This window comes from Mesoplodon densirostris, chromosome 2 (assembly GCF_025265405.1).
Source record: "Mesoplodon densirostris isolate mMesDen1 chromosome 2, mMesDen1 primary haplotype, whole genome shotgun sequence".
NCBI lineage: Eukaryota > Metazoa > Chordata > Mammalia > Artiodactyla > Ziphiidae > Mesoplodon > Mesoplodon densirostris.
The window spans coordinates 5,476,761-5,502,245 of record NC_082662.1 but is presented as its reverse complement, the minus strand read 5'-3'; the positions used below and the strand labels follow the sequence as shown (position 1 = coordinate 5,502,245).

Here is a 25,485-nt window from a genome sequence, read left to right as displayed (position 1 = left end):
AAGCACAAGAGATTTCGCTGTGTGAAAGAAGCCTCACCCAAGAGTACTTGCTGGGGGACCTCCCTGATGGTCCGGTGGGTAGGACTCCACCCTCCCAGTGCAGGGGGCCTGGGTTCAATCCCTGGTCGGGGAACTAGATCCCACATGCATGCCGTAGCTAAGAGTCCACAAGCCGCAACTAAGAAGCCCATATGCCGCAACTAAACACACCACAGCGAAGATCCTGCACGCCACAACCAAGACCTGGCGCAGCCTAAATTTAAAAAAAAAAAAAGTAAAGAAAAACAGAGTACTTGCTGGATGATTCCATTTGTATGAAGTTCTAGAACAGGAAAAATTAATCCATAGTGGAAAAAACAGGACAATGGTAACCTCTGGGACATGGGTGTGGGGACCGACTGGGAAACGACAGGAGGGAGCTTTCTGGGGTGATGGTAATAGTCTAAATCTCCATGCGGGCTTGGGTTCTGTTGCTGCACGTATTGATGGAAACTCATCAACTAGTATGTTAACATTTGTGCATCCAACTGTTTCATTGTGTGTAAATTTTCAAAGCAGAAGACAAGAATTGCACTTTAAATATTGAACTCTGGTTACCGACATGCGTACTCTGCACCAGTACGTGTTGGGGGAGGTGTACTGTTGTCTGCAACTTAGTTTGAAATGCATGAAAAACAAGTAAGTCGGATTTCTGGAGAGATGGACGTGTAAGTGATAAAACAATATAGCAAAATATTGAGAGAGTCTGGTTGGTTGGTATAGGGTGCTTGTAAAAGTCTCTCAGCTTTTCCGTTTACCTTAAACATTTGATAATCCAGTGTTTGTTGGGGGGCAGAGTGGTTTGCAGGAGAGAGAGGGGAAATGAGGTGGGGCGTCAGGAGGGGCCCCTGCACAGAGGGCTGAGTTTAAAAGTAAGGCGCTGACTGGTGAGGGCAGGGTACAGCTATATGTGTGGGAGTCATTGGCATAAAACTGGCATGTGAAACTGTGGGCCCAGGTGAGAGGACCCAAGGAGACGGTGAAGACAGAGAAGGGAAGGCCTAGGAAGCTCAGGGACATTCCAAGATCTAGGGCTTGAGGAAAAGGGGTGAGATCTGTAAAGAACGAGCAGTGAGGGAGATAGCCAGCAGCAGGAGAAGAGAACATTCCAGAAAGAGGGGATGGCCAACCTTGGTAAGTGCTGCTGGGAGGTCCGAAAAATGAGGGTGGCAGTGAGGTGACCTTTGCGTTTTGCAACGCAGAGGTCACCGGTGAACTGGAGACAGCCCCGTCATGGTGCGGAGGATGAAGAGGAAAGCTGGAGGTGAGGGGTGAGGGAAGAATGGGAGGTGGGCAAGGGGCGAGGACAACCAAGGGAAGAATGGGAGGTGGGCAAGGGGCGAGGACAACCAGACACATATCCAAGGGGGGACACTGGTGTGTCCGGAAAAGGAGAGGGGAAAGCTCCCAGGAAGTCCTGTCCATTTGGGGGGTGGGGTGGCATGGCAAGAAGTCTCCTTCAGGACCCCCAGACGCTTTCCTGGGAAGAAAGCAGATGAACTGAGGGGGAGGTGAGAGGAGCAGTGATGTCTGTGTGTACCTGCATTTACTTGTGCACACCTGTGCACACCTTGTTCACCTGTGCATACCTGTGTTCACCTGTGCACACGTGTGTATACCTGTGTTCTGTGCACACCTCTGCATACCTGTATTCACCTGTGTACACCTGTGCACACCTTGTTCACCTGTGTATACCTGTGCACACCTGTGCACACCTATGTATACCTGCATTCACCTGTGTATACCTGTATTCACTTGTGCACACCTGTGTTCACCTATGTTTACCTGTGAACACCTGTGCATACCTGTATTCACCTACGCACACCTATGTATACCTGTGTTCACCTGTGCACATCTACGTATACCTGTCTAGCTAAAACTATTTGTAGTGAGTCTGGGGTGTGTGATGTGTCTCACCTGGGAATACCTGCATCCCGGAGCCACCGAAATAGTAACGGTGGTAAAAGCAGTTATGATGTCACGTCGGGGGACCAGAGTCTACAGCACCCCCAAGCAGGCCAACTTCACGAGCTGGGTGTCCCCGGAGGCCTAAGCGAGTGCTGATGTCCACACATGGAGCTTGTCACCAAAAACTTGCATTTTCCATTTCACTCTACCAAAGGACACCTGAATTTCATTCTTGGCCCTTTGAGCTCCTTCAGAAGCAAAATAGGAGTGTTTCCTTGAAGCAAACTTTTGTCTTTTGCTTTGGAAACCACACTTTCCCCTTTGCTCCAAAGAAGATTAGGATATCCAGGACAGAATGTCAGCTGAAGATTACATGAAAAGGATAATTAAACAAAAGCCCACACTAGAAGCCATCTAGAAGGGAAATTAAGCCGCTTTTGCCTTCTCCCCGTCTTTGAAGGGTGTTCTGTCGAAGGGGAGCAGGAATTGTTTGGCTTGATACATAAAGATAGTAACCAAACTGTATCGCCCATTGTTCCGCCTTTATATTAAAAGCAATCGCCTAGCCAAGCTGACAACACACACCATGGAGGCAGAAACCCCTCTGCAGACGGAAGGATTAAGAGGCTGACAAGGTCTGGATACTAAGACTAATTAATAATTTCCATCTCTAAGGAACTGCAACTCGTGCAGCTTCGTTCTTCCTCTGTCTCCCAGCCTGGCCCGGGCAGCCCTGTCCTCTAAGGGAAGGACAGAGGGTTTGCAGGATGGGCCAGGATAGACGGTGGTCAGTCCCAGCGGGGCAGGGAGCCGAGGGGGCCCTGGGGAAAGGGCTGCAGCAGACAGACAGCTGGAATGTGGAGGTTGCTTCTCACTAACCGAGCAGAGACACAGAGTAACTTAGGGAACTGGGTTTGCCATCACATGGTCGCATCTGTTAGATGAGTAATTTGCCCATTGAAAGGTGGTCTGGATGGGACATTCTCAGGGGACCCCCCTCCCCAATTATACCCACCCACTCAATCCCCTGGAGCAAAAATGGCTGGAAATGGTCACAACAGAGGGATGAGCCAGCCACCATTGCCTAGGGCCAAGCATGACCCAAGATCTCTGTGGGCATTGGCTCAGTTCATCTTCCCAGTGACCCCCAGAGGGAGGTATTTCATGCCTATTTTATAGACACAGACATAAGATTCGCAGAGGTTAATTCACTTGACACAGTCACGTGGCTAGGAGAAGGCAGAGCTGAGTTCAAATCCAAACTGTGGGCCTGGAAGGACCACGGGTCCAGGGGTCCCAGCACGTGGCCAGTGGGAAGCCTGTCCAGTGGCTACAAGTTCTCCCCCATACTCAGGAACCCCCTCGTCCACAAGGTAGGGGCAAGGCATCCCACTTCCCTACAGGGCTCCAAGAGCACAGGCAGCTGCGATTTGCAGGGTGAAGGTCAAGTAGCTGAGACCTGATCACAGGGACTTTCTGGGTTGCTCCCCCTGCAAGGTGACCAGGTGCAAAGGCCAACCACCTGGGCACGCCCCTGTCCCCGAGGAGGGGACCAGGATGAGAGAAGCTTCTGGAAAACGCCCAGTGACTTTCCTTAGAGAGGATAATGGCCGCTTTGGGGAGATATATTTTCTGGAGGCTTTAGGTGGTACAGCAGAGGCTTCGGCATCGTAAATTGCAATCAAGCAAAGATGTCTAAGAAGGAAATAATATCAGCTCTGCTGCGCAGCCTTGGCAAAGATCCTGAAATCTTAATGGAATTGAGCAATTTTTTGCATAGTGCCGTAAACTCCTAGCGTCTACCTTATCTTCCCATCACGTTCTTCAAGGCACATTAAATGGAGAAAGAAGTGGAAGCTGCTAGATAGAATAAAACCGGAACAAGGAGGCAGCTCCAGAGAGATCTGTCGGAGACCACAATTCATTCCCACACGCGCCTTCTCCGTCGCAAAAGGCCTTCACCACTTGCTACTTGTCTGCTCCTGTCTCTGAGTGTAAAAAGCCTCCTGGCGGCTTATGGGCTGAGGCTCTGGTCTAATTACCAGTCCCGCAGCCATGCTCCATTTTGCATGGTCTCTGCCCTGCTACACCCAGCACCCCCCACTCACCTGTCCTCCAACACCCCTTCTGGAACCCTGTCCTCGTATCCCTGGCCCCCTGCACTTCTTTCCAGATTCTGTCCATCTCCATAATTAGCTGACAACACGGTCGCTTGCTGGGCCATGGTAGCCCTGACTTACAATGGCTATTGTTACTGTTACTGGTAATAATCATGATAAGGGTGAAAGGCCACTGCTCTCCCTTCAGCCTGGAGAGGCTTTCACAGCAGTGATGAATGTGCAGCCTCTGGTCGGCCGGCCCCATCTCTCCTGGTCTCTCCTCCTGGGCCCAAGCAGAGATGGCGTGCATGTTCTCCCCTTACGTCCCCTCCAAGTCTGGCACCAGGGCCTGGGACACTTGTCCTGAGGCCTTCTTCTCAGACAGCCCTGTGCCTGGTCTGTGGACCTGGGGTCCCACACATTCTTGTCACTGTACACTGTGGCCCAGGCCTGCCACGTGTCAGAAAGGGCATGGAAGAACATCCCTGCCCCATTCTTCCACCCTTGAGCTCACCTCCTCCTCCAGGAAGCCTCCCCTGACCACCCAGCCCACTCTATGTCCACTTCTCTGGACTCATCGCATTGATGGGCTTCCAGTATCACCTACTAGGCACATAAATTCAGGGTCAGAAATGACTTTGGCGCCACAGGGTCCTTCACCTGCCTCTCCACACAGGAGTTCTCCCCAAATGCTCTGGGCCTGGAGGCTCCCTTCTCTGTGCTGCCCAGTCCCCGGTGGGCTAGAGAGAGCTCACTGTCAGCTGGGGAAGGACAGCCAAGGGTGTGGAACAGAGATGAAGCGTCAGACTCTCTTGTCCTTCTTGACATGGGCACCGACCCCCAGAGGTTAACACATCCAGGACCCGTCAGCCACTCCCCCTTCTCATCTCTGCTCCCTGCCCCGCCCGTGCCCCTCGGCCCGGGCACTGTGGCCTGTGAGCTCCAGAGGATGGGGCCGTGTGTCTTTAAAGGGCCTGGACCGGGCCCTGCTTACTCTAGTCTTTGGGGGTCCCAAATTCTCCTCGACCCTCGTTTTCCTCTTCTGAAAAAGTCAGGGCGAATTTGCCCAGTCCTGACTCCCTCCCAGGGCAGCTGTGAGAACCAAAAGAGCTGGACCTGGAGTCCCCACCAAGTGCCAAGGGCCACCCAGTGCCAGGGCTGTGGTGTCCCCGAGCCTTGCACCCTCTGCCTCAGCCCAGCCCGTACGTGGCATCTGCCACATCCTCCTTATGGGGTCTGCAGGATGGAGCACAGAGGGGCCGGCTGGCCTGGGGCGTGTTCCCCTCCCCACCAACCCAGGCCCAGGGGCCAGGGACTCCTCAGGCACCAGCTCGCTTCTGTTACCTGCACCACGTGGGCCAAAATGCCCCGTTTGGGACAGAGAGTCAGCCTGACCGCAGCGCCTCTGTCACTCTAAGCCTGTGAGGCGTCGTTCGAGGGCCCACGTACAGGGTGGGCTCTGGGATGCTTTATTTCCTGGACACTTCAATTTCACCCCGATGGAACACAAAAACCCTTACTGAGCAAGAAGCCTCAAGTACTTTTTATAAAGCTATAATATCCTCCATAAAAAAAAAAAAGATGAAAGAGAGAGAAAGAAAGGAAGGAAAAAGGTGGGGGAGAGACTGTCTCCCACGTCTCAGGGCTGGCCTCCTAGTGGGGCCCAGCTCACCCCGAGTGGAGACGTGCCCCCATTAGGATGAGCCTGGAGACGAGGGGTGAGTGCAGACACCCTCTTCCAGCTGCCCCGCTGGGGATGCTGGTCCCGTCTGGTGACCCAGCTCACCTGCAGGCCACGCTCAGGGCTGCAGGGTTTGGTCCCAGGTGGCGCCACGCTTCCAGATAAAGTGAGGGGGACAATGGCGGGGGGCACATGGGTTGCAAAAGAGCCGATCATTCCCCAGATAGATTTCAAGTCATTTTGGGTGGGGAGTGGGCACAAGGGACATTTACAGCCATGACGGTGTCCCCACTGCAGAGGAGGGTGGCAGGAAGGAGCGGAGGTGGCCTGACCGTCCCCGCTTTTGGTCGGGGCGCTGTGAGAGACGAAGGGAAGGTGCGAGGTGGGGATCACAGGGCTCCCTGGGGGCGTCAGGATGTCCCCTTATAGGTCCAAACTGGTACTGATGGCGTCGAGCTGTCCATCATCTACGGAGTGCTTGCCGTGGGCCACGAGCTGGGCTCCATTGTCATGTGCTCTGTGTTTCATTTATAGGGAATTCTCACAACAGTCCTGTGCAGTCCACGCCATTCTCATAACCATTTTACTGATGAGGAAACTGAGACTCAGAGAAATGAGCTCAAATGCCCAGAGTCAAACAGCTAATGAATATTTCCCTGTGTGACCCCAATCCCACTATTATAAGAGGTTCAAACAAACACCATCCCAAACATCCGCCCACTGACTGCTCCGGGTGGGAGCTGGAATGGTGGCCTCTGGGCCACGCTGCAGGGGCCGGGGGTTCCCTCTGCCTAGAACTCCCACCACCCCACCTCACCCCAACGTTGCTACTTGAGGGAAGTGATGAGATCGGAGGCTTTCCTGGGGAGCCTCAGAGGCACTTGGCTCAGAGAGAGGCCCTTACGTCCACAGACAGGTCTGGTGTCGATGGACGGAACCATATGCTGAGGTCCTGTGGGTGTGGTGTTGGGAAACGCCCCAGGCCCACTCTGGTGCCATAGTCCCAGGTGGGAGGGGAGGCCCTAAGCCCACAGCCTGCTCACTCCCTGCACACTGCGGATGAATATGGTGCAGCTCAGCTGCCTTTGGGGAGGGTAAGGCCTTGTTCAGAGGTGAGGAGGCCCCAGGGGCACTTGTGGCAGGAGAGGGCCCTAAAGGATGGTGGGGCTCCGTCAGGACAGGCTGGTGTCCAGGCCTGTTTCTGGGGCAGAAGCTGAAACGGGACTGTTCGCTACGATGGCCCCAGAGGTGAGCAAAAGGCCTTCTCTGCGGCCCGCTGGACTGTATAAGACATTCAAAACCCCAAACCCTAAACCTAACCCAAACACTAAAACTAACCATGGCCTTAGCCCTAACCCTAAACCTAACCCTAAACCTAGACCTAACCCTAAGCCTAGACCAAACCCTAAACCTAAGCCTAGCCCTAACCTTAAACCTAACCCTAACCGTAGACCTAACACTAAACCTAACAGTAACCCTAGACATAACCCTAAACCTAACCCTAACCCTAGCGCTAACCCTAACCCTAGACCTAACCTTAAACCTAACCCTAACCCTAACCCTAGCGCTAACCCTAAACCTAACCCTATACCTAACCCTTACCCTAACCCTAGCCCTAACCCTAACCTTAGCCCTAACCCTAACCCTAGCGCTAACCCTGGGAGGTCTTGGGTCACTGCCTCCCCGCAGCAGCTGCCTTTTAAGTCCCCTCCTCCTGGCAGGAGAAATGCCCTCCTCCCAGGGGCCCTGCTCTGGGGGACACCCCCCCAGTCCTGGTATTTCTGCCTCGGGAAAGCCTGCTCTCAGGACGGGGTGGGCAGAAGTTGACCACGCTGAGGGTGAAAGGCCAGCTGGGGACCCACAATCCAACAAAGGGATTTAGAGCCTCAGCTCGACCCCCCCAGGCCTCGCCAGCCAGGTGGGGAAGTGCACTTCTCACGGGCACTTGTCAGGGGAGCCTGGGCTCTGCCCGAGCAACACTGGGGTCTCCCTCCTGCCCTGGAAGGCAGCGAGTCCTCTGGCTGAGGCCTCCCTCCACTCCAGGGTGGGGAGCTTTGGGGGGCCAGCGCAGCCTGGAGTGAGCCCCCTTGGTAAGCTGGCTCTATGCCTGCCGCCCCTGCACTCTTCTGCGCTGCCTCTGTACTGTGGCACTTGGTGGAGGCGAGCCCCCTGCACCCACTGTTCCTGGGGGTCCTGGGCTGGCAAAGCTCAAGGTCAGGCGGGAGGCAGAGTGTGGGGTTGAACGGCAGCTGCCCCTCCGTGGCGCTTGAAGCTGCCTCTAGCCCCACCTATAAGAAGGGTAACAATGGCACCCCGGGGAGAAGAGATGGGCGCCCTGGGAGCCTGGTCTTCTCCCGGGTGACCCGGGGGCCCGTGGTGCGGGGCCGGTGCACTGCCTGGCCCAGAGTCAGTACCCGGGGTGGCCGGGTGCCAGAACTTGGAACCCAAACGTCTGCCACTCTCAGTGATCCAGGAGCCCCCAGTCCCGGGGTCCCCCCAAAGCCCCAGGGTCCCTGTATTTGCACAGCAGCACTCAGGGGCCTGCAGGCCTGTGTGTGGGCTGTGGGGTGGTCCAGGGAGCAGCCCGCGCTGCCTCTGCCCCTGCGAGCTGGTCTCAACAGACACGCAGCCCCGAATGAATGGCGGTGGCAGACACACAGGGACACACCCCCTGCTTCACTTGAGCGTGGAAAACATTCATTAAGCATTTTAGAGGACAAGGGCAAAAAGAAAAACACTCATTAGAAGCAGAATAGTTTCCAAATGAGCCATACAGAATCTGCTGGCAAGTCTGGCCTGACATGGGGGCTTGTCCTCCTGGGGGAGCGGGTAGGGGGAGGAATGCACAGAAGGAGGGACTGCGGGGCCCAAGAGGGGTCACAGAAGGAGGCAGGAAGGCCTGAGCCAAAGCACTAGAAAATCCCAAAGAGGAGAGGCCACGCTGGCAGAGACGGAGGCCGAGGACCCTGGCTGTCTGGCCCAGCGTTGGAGCGGCCCAGCCTGCAGGAGAGGCTGCACCTCCACGGCCCCAGCAAGGCTCAGGGCCTGGGAGGACGCAGTGCTAACCATGGTCAAGGCCGCGGGGGGCAGAGGCAGGAAGGAGCCGGGAAGGCTGATCCCAGCCCGGCTCCATCGCTGACCGGCTGGGTGACCCTGGGCCCGACCCTGCCCTCTCTGGGCCTCAGCGTCTGTCTAGGAGATGCAGCAGCTGAGCTTGGGGCAGCCTCTAAGGGCCCTGCCAGCCGTGGCACACGGAGCCCTCAGTGGTGCTGCTGAGGTGAGGAGAGAAGCTGCATGCCGGCCGGCAGCGGGGGCTTCTCAAGGCCCCAGGGCCGATTCCCCAAAGGCCCCGTAGAAGCAGCCTGAGCTCAGGTCCTCTGGGGTCACGAGATGCTGCCCGTGCAGGTGACCACGTGGTGCCCACGGGGCACGGCAATGACCTTAGGTGCCATGGGCTGAACGGGCTTCAGTCCCTCCACCCTAGGGGAAGGCTCTGGTCCCGCAGTGTCTGCCGGCTCACATCCGGATAAAAGATTTATTGGCGAGATAGAGAGAGAAAGAGAGGGAGGTGGCACCTACCCGCACAGTCAGGTTACTCCGAAGCTGGCCCCTCCCCTGTCCTGTGCAGCAGGGGCGGGGCAGGGGGGTGCCGGCCCCTACCGATCTGGCTGAGGCTCTGTGCTGGGCCCTCAGGGGAGACGGAGGGAGGCAGGTGGCTCCCTTGGGGAGCTTACAGTGTGGTTGGAGAGGAAAGCCAGGTCTGTGTGGGCAGGGTCCCTGCTGTGCTAAGTGGCCTTGGGATTACAGAGGAAGGAGATGGCCGCTCCGCTCCGCTGGGGCTGTTCCCAGAAGAAACTCTCCTTTAACCAGAAGCCCTCCCCCCCTCCCTCCCTCCCTCTCCTCCTCCCAGCCCCCTTCCTTTCAGGGGGCTCCCCCTGTCCCCGCCAGCCCACTAGCCTGGGCGGTGGGCTGTGAGGGGCGTGGCCACCCAGTGCGCCCTTGGTCAGCAACGTGTCACGCTTAGGGGACACGCTGGCTTCCTTGTTGGCCGGTTGGCACCCGAGTTGCCTCTTCCTCGGCTCTCACCCCGTCACAGTGCCCTGACACTTCCACTCCCACCCCAAGCCTTTTTCTTGGTAATTGGTGTCAGAGACAAACTTGGGCCAATTTCCACCTGGGCCCGTGTCTCATGGCTTCTTGCCTATTTAATATCAGAGAAATTAAACCTGGCCACGCCGTCTTATCCCGGTGTTGTAATTAGCATCAGAACAAATTGCCCAGAGAAGGCGGCTGGCCCTGGAGCTCCAGGCTTCCGGGCGGGACTTGCGATGCGCTAATTGCCTTGACTTTTCTCCTTAACCTCCTCCTGCCCAGAGCTGACCCGGAAGCAGGAGCCACCCACCACCACCCCCACGCCTGTGTACCTTACCACTTTGTCACCTGCTCACAGAAACTCGGGGACGCAGAGGCGGGGGTGGAGAGACAACTTCCCAGGGACCCGGAGAGAAGATAAAGACTCAGATTAGCCCTGGAGAAACCAGATCTGTGATCCTGGCCTTTGGGGAGACTCGGGTTCCCCGCCAGCTGGAAGGTAACAAACCCAGACGCACACGAGTCACCCCAGGTATGTCTCCAGCACGCAGTGGCCAGGATCGGAGCACCAGGGAGGGGAGGGCTGGGGCACAGGAGCAGCGGCCCCCCACTCCTTGCGTGGCCCCAGAAACAAGGCAAGGGCAGCCCAGGCTAAGAGGGACCTGGCTCAAGGGGCCTGAGTGAGTGGAATCCAGTTTGGGGAGCAATCGGCTCAGACTCCAAGGCGTCCCGGTGGCGTCTGAGTCCGGGGAAGGAGATCTACTGAAAGCCACAGGAGCCTGAGGGAATGCAGGCGTGGGGGCGGGAGAGGGGTCTGGAGGAGAGAGAGGAAGCAGCCTTGGAGAGCAGACAGCTGGGGCTGCCGGAGGGCCGAGCTGGCAGGAAGCTGGCCCCGGGGGTGTGGCTCCCTCAGGAGGGCAGCAGCCAGGCTGGGCAGAGAGAGCACAGCAAAGAGGTGCTCTGATGGGGCCCAGAAGCTGAAAACACCCACGTGGGACCTGGGGGGATGGAGGCCCAGGAAGGAAGGAGCTCACAAGGGCTGCTTGAGGTGAAGGCGTTTCTCTGGCAGCCAGAGCGTGACCCTGGAGACACAGGGACATGTTCTAACAGCACCAGATCTCTGCTGGCAAGGAGGAGCCCACTCCCGCCCCCTGCAGCCACGGAGAAGACCCTTCACCAAATGGCAAAATGCCTCGGGTCCATTCTTGTTAACAAGACCTGGAAAGCAGCCTCCCAGGATTACACAGAAGGTCCCCTTCACAAGGACGCAGGGCTGAGCAGGTAGAAAGGCAGGTGTTCCACACCAACCTCTGAGGGGGACAGACCCAGGAGACTGTAACGGGCAAGGTGTTGGGGAAGCCGTGTCTGCACATCAGCACCTCGTCTGACGGTCTCAGGTGCCGCCCGTCAATGAACTCGTTGAACCACAGACAGTTATTTCTGGGGAATAAGGGGAACGGAAGTGTATGGCGGTGGGGGCGGGGGGTTGGCTAGGGGAGATGAGGACGAGTTGATGGACAGAGGGCCTGGTCTAGGTGGGCCACTGAGGCAGCCCTGTGCCCAGCAGACACCTTCCAGGCCACCTTCCCCGGGACCAGTGGCCCTTCTGCACTCCATGGCATGTGCAGCTCTCTTCTCTCAGAACACGCGCCATGAGCATTGGCGGGGGGCTTGCTTTCCCATCTGCTGGACCCCTCCCAACCGCGTCTCCCAGGTCACGGAGATCCCCAGACCCCCGGGGCCCAGGCTAACGTGGATGCAGGAAGTGAGACCTCTGGGGGAAAAGGCCAGAGGCAGCAATTCCTGGGCAGAGGCCGTAGGAAGAAGTTGGGGTGATGCTGCCGGGACCCCCCGGGGATGTGTTCTACAGAGCGCAGCTGCAAATCAGAGGTCGAGCTTCGGAAAGGACCCAGGTCCAGGCTCGCTGGGCAGACCCCTCAGACCTTCCCACTCACAGCAACACCTTCCACAAGCAAGACGACCACCAACACAACCAGTCGGCTCTGGGCTGGGCGGCCTCGGGGCTGTGCACCAGCACCATGGACAGAGATCTGGGAGCCAGGCCTCCCTTGGAGCTTTGGCGACTGGGTGGCTTCTCCACCCCTTTCTCCATCCTGCTCCACAGCAGACATCACAAATCGATTACAGAGCTCCTTCCCTCTGAGCCAGGAGCTCCTGCTCTCCCAACAACCATCCCAATCTATCCAGCTACAACTGGCATGACTCTGGGAGCTGATTTTCCACATGTGCTGACGACTAACCCACCTGCGGTTTTCCGTGCAAAGGCTTTTCTCAGTCAGGGGCAGGTTGCCCACCCAGCCTTTTTCCTGTCCTCAATCAGAGGAAACTGAGGCACCCTGGAAGCAGCTGGCGGGACGTTATCCTCATGCGGCGGACAAGGACGCCCCCCCACCAGGCTTCCTCCCCTTGCTGGCCTCTGACATCACACCGGGCCGGCCCCGAAGCTGGCCTCAGCGCCACACGCCGACATCTCTAGGAAAGCTGGCCAGGGCGCCTGGGCCTGGGACCGCCGCACGCAGGAGCCCCACCCCACTCAGCTCCCTCCGCAGCCCCGTCCCCAGCGCCGGAGACGGAAGAAGAATCCAGTCCCAGCCACGTACCTGAAGGAGCCAGTAACACCTCCGGTGGAAGGTGGGGATGATGGAGGAGTGGACATAGCAGCCGTACAAGCACTAGGGAGAGAGGAGAAACGAGAGTTCAGTTGGAAAGAGGGAAGGGAGGGAGGAAGACGGCGCAACAGAGGAGGGGCAAGAGAGGGCCGCGGACGCTGCCACCACCCCCGGGAGACCGAGGCGCGGGCGCCTCCACAGCCGGCTCCAGGACCAAGGCCAAGGTCTGGGACACACCTAGGAAGCACAGCTGGGAAACACCAGTGGGCAAACATGGATGGACAGCTGGGGTGCTCACCCTTGTGAGGGCCATGGGGGCACGCGGGAACCCAGAAAAGCCAGGGGCCACAGGAATGCACATATGTATACATTTTGCCTATCATTTGAGGGGCTGGGGTTTACCCTGACGTTCATGCATAGAACCTGGGTGAAGACCCCTTGGTGTATGGGGACGGACGGAATTGATTCAAGCACACACACACTCCAGACCTTTCCCAGCCAAGGAGAGCCGTCCCTGGCAGCCCTGGCTGGTAGGAGCTCCAAGGCTGGTGGGCCAGGGAGGAGCAGCACTTCCTAGGACTGACTTCCAGAGCTTGGGGCCCTTTGTGCACACCCCGACTAGCTGGGTTTTATTTAGTTTTCTAGTCACATTTGTGTTTGTTCCAAGTATAAACCTGCATCTTTTACAGATGGATTTGGTCTTAGAAACCAGCTAGAGCCAGCTTGGAGAAGAAGGTGGGTGAGGATTTAAGTTCAGGAACAGCATGTAGAGGGGACATGAGGAGGGACAGCTCTCATGGAGCTTGTCACTTAGATCCAGGAAGGTGGAGCTGACCGGTGGGACAAGTCAGGGGAGCACACCGTATGCTGGGCACTGTGGGGGCTTGCGTGCCGGCAGGGGTGAGAAAAAGGGGCTAAGTGTCCTTCCTGAAACTGAACGCTCAGAGTCTGAGTGGGAGGAGATTTGGCCTTTTCTTTGTTTTTGCGATATGCGGGCCTCTCCCTGTTGTGGCCTCTCCCGTTGCGGAGCACAGGCTCCGGATGCGCAGGCTCAGCGGCCATGGCTCACGGGCCCAGCCGCTCCGCGGCATGTGGGATCTTCCCGGACCGGGGCACGAACCCGTGTCCCCTGCCTTGGCAGGCGGACTCTCAACCACTGCGCCACCAGGGAAGCCCTTGGCCTTTTCTTTTGGAGCCTCCAATTCCAAACTAGAATGAGCTCCTTCTATTTTCCTCGGAGTTCCCCTAGCTTCCCAAAGCACACGTTCCAGAAGGGGTGGGGCAGAAAGAGAAGGCAGGACCACAGAGCCTCAGAGGATGAAGGATGCGCAAGGTCTTCCCTTCCCCTCTCACTGTAGTCCCCCAACACCGACACCAATTCTGCAGAGAGAAATGGCCAGCAGCTCTGCCTTTACAGCTTTCATCAGATATTTTTCACACTCCCAAAAAGACCAAGTGCAATTTGGTTTGACTAGGAGTCCATTTGAGCCTTGCCTGTCTGATTAACAGAGTTGAAAGAGAAATCATTTTGGACTGTGGGATTCTGGCTGCAAGAAAATCAGATTTCCAATATGTTAGAACCTTTACAGATTGCTGTCAGCTGGGACTTAAGCCCTGTACAAACCAAACAAACAAAGCAGAAATTAATTTAAACGGCTCCCTTGCAATTCTTGCCCACGAAATGTATTTATTATTAAGAAGGCAATATTCTTTCCTGACTTTTCTGGTTTTCAATAAACTGTGTGTTTCTTTCTTAAAAAAAAAAAAAAAACAACTGATAGCCATTCCTTCTTGCCAAAGGAGACTCGTGTTTGGACATTTTCTGTGAGTGTTTGGTTGCAACAGACGAGCAACCCACCCGCAACTTACATCAGCCCTTTTCCTTTGTAATTTGGGTGTTCTCATGGGCAGTCTCCTCGCTTTCACTCATGCAGTGAGCCTGATGGAGGGAGACAAACTGTTGAGAGAGGAATTCTCTCGCTCTCTTTGAAGTTAAGGCTTCCCATCTGCTCTTTCTCACCGCTCATCCCTCTCGAGAGTTTGCCGTGAATGCCCTGCTTCACCTGTCTCTTTCTCTCTCTACCGCTTGTTCTTGAACTTGAAAAGAACACGCTTGATTTGCAGCACCATCTCCCCCTTCATCCAACGCGTATCTATCGGTGTTGGGCTGCGGCAACCTTGAACCTCGTACTAAGGAGTCACCGAGACTTTACCGAACACCTACTGCGTGTCCCTCCTGTGAGAGCCCAGGAAGAAAGCACAGCCCGTTCTCCCCCAAGACGCCCCAGCACCCCTCTCTCAGGCACCCTCCCCACCCCAGAACCATCCAATAAACAGAATGATGTTAAAAAGAAAAATCGCTGTTTCTGCATCAAGGCTCATGCATTTTAATTAGAGGAACCCTCGGGGCCTCACTCAGAACTTGTTAGTCTATTTTTAGATATTTACTGTAAACACCCTGGTGATCCGATGTCTCTGGTCTCCACAGATGAGATCCACAATCTTAGGAAGGTGGGAGAGAGGTACCCCTGATGAGAGTGGGCCCCAGGTAGCCCCAGGTATGCAAGAAGCCCGAGGGCACTGGACCCTTCCCACGCTGCCTGGCCTAGCGCGCTGGTCACCCCGTGGCTCACTTGTCCATCTGTGTTCCCTGGCAGGCAGGACCTTTGAATGAAGGGGGCCCACACTGCCCCCACCCAGTACCCTCAGGACACCACTCTCTACAGCCTGGTACAGGGAAGGATCCAGAGACAGCATATGTTTAACTTCTGCCTGGGGAACTCTGAAGGCTCAAGTCTTTCTAAAACAAGACTAGAAAACCATCCTGGAAAATGGCTCCACGTTTAGTGCTTAAAGGGTTGAGCTTCAGTTTCAGGGAAAACTGACAGGTGTTGGGTAGCCGGGTTCCCTTGTCTGGAAGGAAGCTTCTGGCACCCAGTCTCGGTGAGCTAGAGTCAGCAAGGGAGGATTTCTGAGCGGGGGATCCTGCTGGAAGTGGGAGACCTGCTGTTCACCAGCTGGGAGGGCCCTTGTCCTGTCCGGCTGCAAAACGGGCACCGTCCTTTTTCTGTCTTCTGGGTGGTTGTGAGGGTCGAGAGCTGATGCCTGTGCTGGGCTGCCCAGGACAGCAGGTGAGAGAGGGTTCAGGGGAAGCTACGGGGGCTTTCAGGGGAGCACGGCTGAAAGGGGAGAGTGAAAAAGGGTATTTCCAGCTTTAGGGAATGCACGTGGGGACAGGAGGTGAGACACAGTGGGCTGGGCTTGAGGACCTGTAAGGACATTGGGATGGACTGGAGTGTCCACTGCCTGGGGGCGTGGCGAGAGGCAAGTTCTGGGGAGACAAAGCGGGTCAGATCACAAGAGGCCACAGGGACTACAGCAAGGACATTGGCTTCACCCTGGGGCGGCTGGGAACAAAGGAACACCTGCATTCCGAAGCTCACTGTGGCAGCCGTGGGGCCAGGGACCAGGGTCGGGGAGAGCGGGGCACCAGGTCCAGTCCTGAGTCCAGGAGGCATGCTGGGAGCAGAGGCGGCAGCAGCAGAGAAATGGAAACATTGGCAGAGGTAAGGGTGATGCCCAGCTCCTGGCTGTGCAGACAGGTACCCAGGTACACAGTGGTCCCACGCACAGGAAGCCCTGGGGGTGCAGCAGGCTGGCCAGGAGGGGCTGATTTCAGATTTCTGAGGAGCTCGTAAGGCCCCCAAGGGGAGACACACAGAAAGCAGTACGTTTCTGAGAGCTGGTGCTGGATCTGGGCTGGCCACAGTGATCTCCACATCCTCCACACAGGGACGGCATTGGAGTCACATGGAGAGGCCCAGAGTGGGGTCCATCCACTCAGGCTGGGTTCTGCAGCACAGAGCCATGCCTGCTGGCTCAGGTGGACAGAGCAGGGGAGGCTGAACTTGCAGATGCTCCGAGCAGCAGGCACGTGGCGTGCTGGGCCGCCTCACCGTGTGCCCACGTACCTCACAACCCCAAACCACCCATGGTCCTGTCCTGCTCCCAGGCTCTCTGGCCAGTTCCCATCGTCACCACTGCCCTCACGCTGGACCACTTCTGCCCATTTCCAGTCCTCAAGACAGTGTCATCACCAAGCCAATCGGGGATTAATTGCACACTATCTCACGACGCAGCGTATCAAATCCATTCCCTTTAACCACTAATCAAGAAAGCAATCAACTTTGTCTGTAGTCATCTGTGTTGTACAAACTCCTGGTGCTTTTGGATCAGGCTCTGGGGGTCCCTTGGGGGGTCCCTGGGTTGAGCTTTGAATTTGGGGGCCGTGATATGCTGGGAGGGAGAGTCACATCCTGGGGCTGGCGGATGCAGCTGCGTGTGTGTGTGTGTAAGCGGGTGGATACACACGCGTGTGGAGGTGTGTATGGGAAAGCACACCCTGGGCCCCTTGTTTATGTGTATCACATAAAACAAAGAAAGAAAAAGAGAAAGCAACCAGCTGTTTATAGGAAACCCAGAAGAACGTCACCCTGTAGGTGAAAGCAACGTTCAAATTGGTTCTATTGGGAAATGAAGGTCTGACATCTTCCCTTGAACATGACAGTGGAGCAAGGAAGAATTTTTTTCTTAAATACTCAAAATTGCTTGTATGAGTCTACGGGGCTTTTTTTCCTTAAATAAAGAGGAAAGATAAAATTACAGGGGAAACCAATAGCAAACAAGAGCTCCCTTCAGTTCAAAATATATGCTTCAGAAAGGGACGTTTCTGAAGAAAGCATCAGCCTCAAACCTCCTCAGAGGGACTTTTCCCCAACAGACTCAGCTGCCAGAGGTCCCCTGGGGGCCAGAAGGTCCATTAGGGCTTGATACCCGATGGTCTCGGTGGGCCAAGAAGGGAGCATCTCAGGTGGTGAGCGCAGCTTTATGGGTGGGGGATTGGGACTGGAGGGTGGGTCCCCTTTAGCTCCAGCTCTCAATGGCTCCGAGAGATGAAGCTGCTTCTCCATCTCTGTCTTTCTGTCTCTCTCTGGCGTGAGCTCAGCCCTCCCATTGTCCCCTCCACTCTCGGCTTCTGCTCTAGAAAATGGCTGACTTGCTGTCCCCACTTCCAGGCTTTCCCTCGTACTGTCCCACCCCCCAGGATGGGTTTCATCCTCTCCTGTGCAAACCCTACCCTGCCCGAGTCCATCTCAGAGCCTCCCTCCTCCAGGGAGCCTCTCCTGAGCCGGCCAGTGGGAGGAGCCCCTGGAAATGACCCATTTGGGGTCAGGGGGCAGCACGGGAGGTGCTCTGCCTTGGGGTATCATAGCCACCATCTCTGTCACCATTAGCTCACCTATCGCAGGGGCTGGCAGACTTTCGGCAAAGGGCCATATGGTAGATGTTCTCGGCCTCATGAGTTAGATGGTCTCTGCTGTAGCTGCTCAGCTCTGCCTTGTGGGGCAAAAGCAGCTTTGACGACAGGTAATGAATGTGTCCCCAAACTTAATTTATGGACATTGTAAATTGAACTTTGCGTAATTTTCACCTGTCATGAATATCATTCTTCTTTTGATTTTTTTTCCCCAACCTTTAAAAAAAATGTGGAGACCATTCTTAGCTCACGGGCCATACAAAAATAGGTGCTGGGTTGGCTCCAGCCCGTGGGCCATAGGTTGCTAACCCTGACCCGTCAGATTGGGAGGAATGTGAATTGTATGGTCCTTTGTAAAATTCCCTGCGGTGATTTCCATGTAGCAGGTGTTCAATGAACTTTGGTTGATTTCCATACGATGTGAATATCGACGCCGGGCCAGGAGGGAGCAGCAAAGGCCCAAGTGCATAGAAAATAATAGACTGTACGTTTAATAAATACACTTAAGAGTGAGTATTGAACACAGTATCTTTCCCCTCATCGTCTACAGACAGCTCTCAGAGGACCTGGTTGTCTTTCGAACTAGACTTAGTTGTGGATGTTTGTTTTCTGGCCTGAGTGTGACGTGTATCACCTAAATGTGAGACGAGCAGACACTCGGGCACTGTGCTTGGCCTGGAGGACTTCCTGGCATGTAACAGGTGCTCAGTGAAATCAAGGCTTCCTCTCCCTGTCCAGTGCCTTCATTTTATTAACCAAGCGGAATTCAGTGAGATAAAGTAAGGGCAGCTGAAAGCAGGTAGTGCAGGATTGGAGATGTGAAGCTGCTTTACATCCCCATGGCCATGATAAAGCCTATGAAATTTCTTCTCTGGGGAAGACCTTTTCATTCTGTTTTGGGGGCCCCCTCCGACAGGAGACAGGGAACCCCCAAAGCCAAGCCTTGCTGTCTCCCTCCTTCTCTGGGGAAACATGAGGCCAGCATCTTCCTCAGTGGACTGGGGGAATGCACATCCCTAGCCCCGCATGACAGGCCTCTCTAGAGGAGGGTGTGGCAACCAGGAGTCACATGAGGCTGTTCAAATTTCAATTCCGATTCCCATTACATAGAAGGAAATAAAATAGAAACTCCACTTCCTCGGTTGCACTAGGCTCATTTCAAGTGCTCTCCTACCACATGGAAGGAGCGGCCATCATGTTGGATGGCTCAGAAAAACCCATCGTCACGGAAGGTTCTATCGGAGAACAACAGTGGGGCCCGGTTCAGGGATGTTCAGCTGGGCCTCTTGGAAGCTGAGACCCCAGGACCCAAGATTTGGGGAAGCTAGGGATTGGGGGAAGAAGTGGAGGTTGGGACTGCAGGGTGGCGGCTCCACTTTGGGGAGTTGGAATGTTTGGAGGCCGGTAACTGCTTGAATCGGTCCGTGAGTGTATCCCCGAGCCCCTGGGCTCAGAAAACCTCGCTCCCCGGCTCCGCCCCACCCTATCTCCCCAACCAGAACCTCCTTGAATGCAGGGATAACACCTGCTTCCCCGAGGCTAGAGTGAGTGTAGCAGGGGTCAATGGTTGGTGCTGGGGCCAACGTGTGTGCTGATGGCTGAGAGGGCGCCAAGGGTCTGACGCCCTGTCAGGTCAGGCTGGAGAGGGGAAGAGGGAGAGTTCTGCAGAAGGACGGGATGAGGGCAGTGTTGAGAAGCAATGAGGCAGGACCTCTGCAAGACTGCTTCACGGGTGGGGGCGTCCGCCATGGAGGGGACTTGGATGCGAGGAGGTGAGGGGGGCGGGTGCCATCTTGGATTGCCACGGGTGCGGGGGGTTTTGGAGAAGGGGCAGGTGGGTGGCAGCTTAGGCTGGTCCAGGGATCTGCCTGGTCCCCACAGTGGGAAGCAGTCGCCATCTCTCTTGTCAGTGTGGTCAACTGCCAGCTGGGGAGCTGGTCAGTCACAAATCCCCTCTGGGTCTCAGTCTCCCCAGCCATGAGGCAAAGAGACTGGACCAGGCAGGCCTCTACGGTCGCTTCAGGTTCGACACCGATGCTAGGACGCTTACAGCGAATCTCCATCCCTAACCCTCCTTATGAGGGTCCATCTACTAGTTCCTCTGCCAATGTCCTGCACCAGCCCCCCAGCAGCCAGGCCACCGGCCGGGGGGCCCAAGAGTTGGGTTAGGCTCGTGGCGGTGGCCCGCACTCTCCCTCAGTGGCCTGGCCCCGGGTCCCCCAGGGGCCTCACCTCTCTCCCCCTGGATCAGTGACTGTCTGCACAAGGCAGTCAGAGTGAAAATAGATTTTTAAGGTGCCTCGTTGATCTCACACACTTGAATCTAATGCACACACGACAAAGATGAATAGATTTTAAGATGTGTCATGGCATAAAGGTGACAGAAGAGAAAGAGATAATAGAAGGGAAGGCAAAATCCACCGGGATGATGATTTAATCCTGCTCTGCAGTGACGACGGGGCAGGAGCCGTTTACTCAGAATATTCCAGGCAGGGCAGGTAAAGATTCCAGTGCTGGGGCCAGATGGGGCGACAGCCACACTCTCCCAGAAAGGGCACCTGGGGGTGGGCTGGGCCTTGGCTTACATGCAAGAGGAGGGTGTGTCAACCACATGTCATGACTGTCTGCTCTGTGCCTGGCTTGAGCCCTTGCCTCCAGGACCCCCAATCTGGTGGTTGAGAGACAGCCAAGCAAACAAACAAAACCAGATCAAAACAGCCCCGAGGATAAGTGCAAGGTGCCCCAGGAGAGGGTGTGATGGAGCCCCCAGAAAGGGAAGGACCCCCCTTTTCATACTGAAGGTTGCCAAAGTCACCTAAGAGGAAATGACATCTGTGATGGGTCCAAAAGGGTGAGCTGGAGTTGGCCACATGGACAAGACCAGGCCAGGTGGACTCGAAAGGGATCTTGAGCAGAGGAATCGGCCTGGGCAAGGATGTCAGCTCCTTCCCAGCTTTGCCATCTTCCCTATCCAAATCCTCCGAGTGGGACAACACAGACGGTTCTATCAAATTCCCGATCAGACACGTTGACAAGTGGCAGCAGATGACTTTGCAATGGAAGCAAAGGTGCTTGATTTTCATGGCTTTTCCTTCCCACCAGCCTGGACCCTGCATGTTAAAGCAGATTTCCTGGGAGGACTATGCGAATTCAAGGAACAAGTGCAGGAGCGTGGCTAGAACTCAGATCTGATCCCACAGGTTTCCCTGCCTCCCTCCCACCCCCTGTCCCCCTCTCTGTCTCTATCTCTCATTTCTGTGTGTCTTCCTTGTGTTTCTTCCCTCCCACGACCGTTGGGCTGTCTCTATGTGGCCGGCAGCAAGAGTCCCATCGTTTCGGCTGCGACCCAAGAAGCAACAAAGCCTCTCTCTTCCGGATTAGGGGTGACAACACCAGGGAGGGGCCCTCACCTATTTGGGCTGTGATCCCAGCCCTGGGACCCTCAGTGGGGCAGGACGGCACCTGAGCGGGCAGAGCTGCAGGCTGGGGTAAAACACGGGTCCTTGCTGCCAAAGTTCTGACATGCCCTGTAGAAGCAGGAGCTCTCCAAAGGGCAGGGGGAAGTAAAAACCCTCCAGCACCTTCCAGATCTCCCCAAACCAGTGGCAGCTGCTGCCAAGGGGGCAGGAGTAGGTCCAAGCAGCTCTGCTTCCCAGACACCTGAGAGCCGGAGATCCTGGAAGGTCCTGAGCAGACCTCATGCAGGGACACGGTTGGGAGGGGGGCGGTGACATGGAGTTCCTCTTGCCTTTTGTCTGCATTCGTCCTGCTCAGAGCATCCACGGGGAAGGCCAAGGCTGAACAGGGTAGTAGTCTGTCCAAAGTCATGTGGTAGCAAGAGGCAGAGGAGGACTCAAACCCACCCTTGCCTGGCTCAAAGCCCTCGTTCCCTCTGCCCTGGCATGCCACCCAGATGGCGTCACTCAGGCATCCACGCCAATGGCCGAGGGTCAGGCCTTCTGCAGGGCCTGCCTTCATCAAAGACAAAGGGATGGATTCCTGGGCTGCTCCCAGGACTGTCCTCGCTGGAGGATTTTGTTCGTATTAATCTAAGATTAGACCAAATGATTCAATTCGCATGCTGCCTGTGAAAGCACTGGGCCTCAGAACTTGTTAAATAGTGAATTGCTTTAAAATGAGTTTGAGCTAAGTGGATTGCAGTCTGCTTCGGCCTTCGGGGTTGGGTGACAGGAGAGATCTGGAATATTAGATCATCATTGACCTGGCCTCCTTCAACGGCGTCTCCCAGAGCCTGAACCCCTGTCTGCAGATGCGGGAGCGGGGGTTCAGAGATGTCAACACCTTGCCCAAGGTCACAGGGATGTGTCCTCAGAGCTGGAGGGACTAGGAGTAGCAAACGTCCACCCCTCCCAGATGGGCAACGTGCCGGGGACACAGCCAGGAGACCAGGGCAGTGCCTGGCAGGCCTGGGACACGTGTGACCCCACCCCGTTGTCCTTCAGGAAGCACCCGTGGGTCCCTAGTCCCTGGAGACAGGCGAGACCCCCTCCCCCAGGCACCTGCATTGGTAGGAGCTCAGAGGAGGGGCACCTGGGGGTAGGGGGTGGCACCTTGGGCAAGCAGAAAGGGCCACGGAGACCCTCTAGGTAGGGGCTCTGTTGGGGGGAGGACAGGGGGGCTGTGGCCCAAGGGAAGGATGGAAGCAGGAGGCACTGCCCCTGACCCCACCCCCAATGGGGGTGCAGTGGTTTAGGGTCCACCACCTCATTTCTTCCTGGCCCCTGGTTTGGGTGGGGAGCGGTGAGAAACAAGGGGGGTGGATCTTGGAGAGAGGCACTCAGTTCTCATGCTGGAGCCTCCCCCAATAACTCCATGGAAAGTTCTAGACCATCTGTATAGCACAGGCCCTTTCAGTAGCTATAAAGGAACGTGAGGAAGAAATGAGAGGCAGAGGTAAGGGTCCAGGGGACAGTGTGAGCTCTGGGAAGCCCCCTCACTGCCGGCACCCCCGGCACCCCCACCTGCCTCTGCTCACCTGGGCCCCCTCCCTACGGGGGTGTCTGGGCGTCTGCAGGAGGGGCGCGTGCAAATAGGGCCACTGCAGCCTGACCACGACACGAGTGTGGGGTGCGATAGAAGTTAACTGGATTTTTAAATAAAAAGGCATAAAAATCATGTTTAAAGATATAAATAAAATCCCTTGGAGCTTCAGCTTTATTGTTTTTGGGGACTCCAGGATTAATAAACTAGTGGGCAAAGAATGGAATAATAGCTAGAAATTGAGTTAGATTTAGATTTAGGGAGGGAGTTGATCCCAGTCACGAATCTCAAGCAGCAGATCAGAGCAGGACGGACGGGCAGCGGGTTTAACCCTCCGTGGTGTCTCCCAGCGGCTGTTCCCAGCGGTTCGGCTCCGTGACCCCGGGAAGGAGCCTCTGCTGGGGTCCAGTACAGGTACGTGGCCGCCCTCACCTGTCCACTTGCCTGCCCTCTGGGGACCCTCAGCCGGGTCTATGTGGTCTCCTCTCTCTCTCTCTATCCCCAGCACTTGCCAAACTGCTCTGGGGAACCTGCTGCCCGGGGCATTTCCGTGTCTCAGAAATCCCTCCCGGCACCTGGTTCCCAGGGGCCCCCACTAGGGTGTTCATTCACCCTCTCTCCTCACGGGGTGCAGCAGGCAGCTCAGCTCAGCATCAGCCGTCCTGCCAGCAGCAGGAGGAACTCCTCTTTCTCTCTCTCTCTCTCCCTTCCTCTCTCTCTCTCTCTCTCCAACTTCTGATTCGGTTACCTCCCCCACTCTGAGGTTACTGTCCTTTAACCTGTTTCAATGTGTCTAGGCTGTTTATATCTCAAATACTTGCTAAGAGTACTGGATGTAAATAATAAATAAAGTGAAATTTCCTTTCTCTCATCAAAGTGCATTGCAGAGACCTGTTTCCTGGAACCCTGCCAAGTGGCTGGACCTGATCTTGAAAGTGGTTTATACTGGTTGTGGCCTCCCTCCTCCGTTCTGTCCCGCCCCTCTCCCTCCCGCCTTGTTTCCACCAGCGGTTTCAGAGCCCCTTCATTTTTCGCTGGGCCCCCCTGCACCGAGGACTCTGATGAGAAAAACGAACTCCCACAAGTATCTCTTGGTCTGGCTGGTGTTCCCTTTGTCAATCGGCCTGTTTAGGCTGACACATCGTAACAGGACTTGCACATTTTAGCCTAAGTGGTTACTAATTGGACAGGGGACATTGAGCCTCTGAGGGGGCCAGGGGCTGTGTCCTTGGTGCTAGGAGCTTTCAGTGCACATTCCCAGGTAGCTGGCCTTGCCTTCTCGTCCTCCGTGCCTCGGTCCCCTGTTTCCAGAAGGGAGGACACCCCAAAGCCCCCAGAGGCCATTCCGGATGGCACAGAGGGCAAGAGCTGCCCAGGACTCAGCCGGCCCTCTGACCGCTGCCCTGCTCAGCACACGTGCGGCTGGCATTTCTGGCTGTAATTATTGCTTCGCTCCAGAACCTGCTAGAACCCAGCTCCCAGCACCGCCCCATCCAGGCACCCATGACACCATCCAGGTACCCAGGCTCCCCTTCTACACACACAGCCGCTCGCAGCCAGGGAGCCCAGGCGAGGAATTCTTGCGTAAAGCAGGCGATGGGGTTGTGTTTCTTAAGAAGCTGGAGGGAAACTCCAGGACCGGGTCTGTGGCTATGTTAATGCAAGGCTGGGCTCCATGCCAAGACAGTAAGTGGAATCGAATTCCTGAAACCAGCTTTAATCAGCAGATTTTTAAGGTTAGAATTACTCTCTCCTCTCAAAGCCTTGCCAAGGTTAATTTGGGCCTGAGCATGCAGAATTAGTGGGCTGGACAGAGGGAATTGGCCTTTTCCCGATTTTTTCTCAAGTTCACAAAACATCCCCACAAAAGACAGAGGGCAGAGCCCACCTGTGAAAGGCGCTTCCCACATCAGAAACCTGATCCAGGGGCCGAGTCAGAAACACACACAAATGGAATCACGCCAATGGCCAGTTCCGGCCGAAGAGAGATGCCAGGATGGGCAGGGAGTCCGGTTCTCAGGAAGCTGACTGAAGTACCAAGCGGGGTGAGCTCAGCCACGCCCTGACCCCTAGCGACAAACGTGCTGAAGACATCTGCGCTCTCGGTGTCTCCCGGTGCCCGAGCACAAGCCGCGCTCCCCACCCGCCCTGGTGGGATTTAGCAGCCTCTGAACCTTGGCTGTGTCACTGAGTCTCCCTGAGCCTCAAGTCTCTGATCTGACCCTCCTCCTTCTTGGGTGGAGGACCCTGGTGCCTGGAGGGGGGGCTTGGGTGTTGGATCCAGATCTGGGTGTGACTCCTGCACATCTGGAGATAGAGCACAATGACTCCAGGAGGGAGGTGGGATGGACTTGGTGACTTTGAATCTCAACATCCTGGTTAACACAAGGCAGATGGACAATGACCCCAATCCTGCAGGCTTGCTGGACTAAATGAGGATCAGATGACAATGTGTTTGCAGCAAGCGGCACAGAGGCTTCAATAAACAGAGGCTCCCCCGGTTTCCCCGGAGACGCCCTCCTTCTGCGGTCTCAGGATGCTATTCCACAAGGATGCCATCTCACCTGTGCCCATCCCTGGGATCACAGCAGTTTCCCCTCAACCGCCCCGACTCTGCTGAATCTGTGTGTGTGTGTGTGTGTGTGTGTGTGTGTGTGTGTGTGTGGAGGGGGTCACCCCCATCCTTTCTCTCCAGCTTCCTCAAGTATCCAGGGCTCG

General features: G+C 55.9%; 1 protein-coding gene across 1 annotated transcript in view; it reads right to left on the bottom strand.

Moving 5' to 3' along the window:
- CAMTA1 (calmodulin binding transcription activator 1) overlaps window positions 1–25,485 on the bottom strand; it is an 899,418-nt gene that overhangs the window by 248,729 nt on the left and 625,204 nt on the right. Inside the window, exon 7 of the mRNA XM_060088900.1 lies at window positions 12,441–12,512. Coding sequence (XP_059944883.1) covers window positions 12,441–12,512 — 72 coding nt within the window. The remainder of the gene's footprint in view (window positions 1–12,440; window positions 12,513–25,485) is intronic.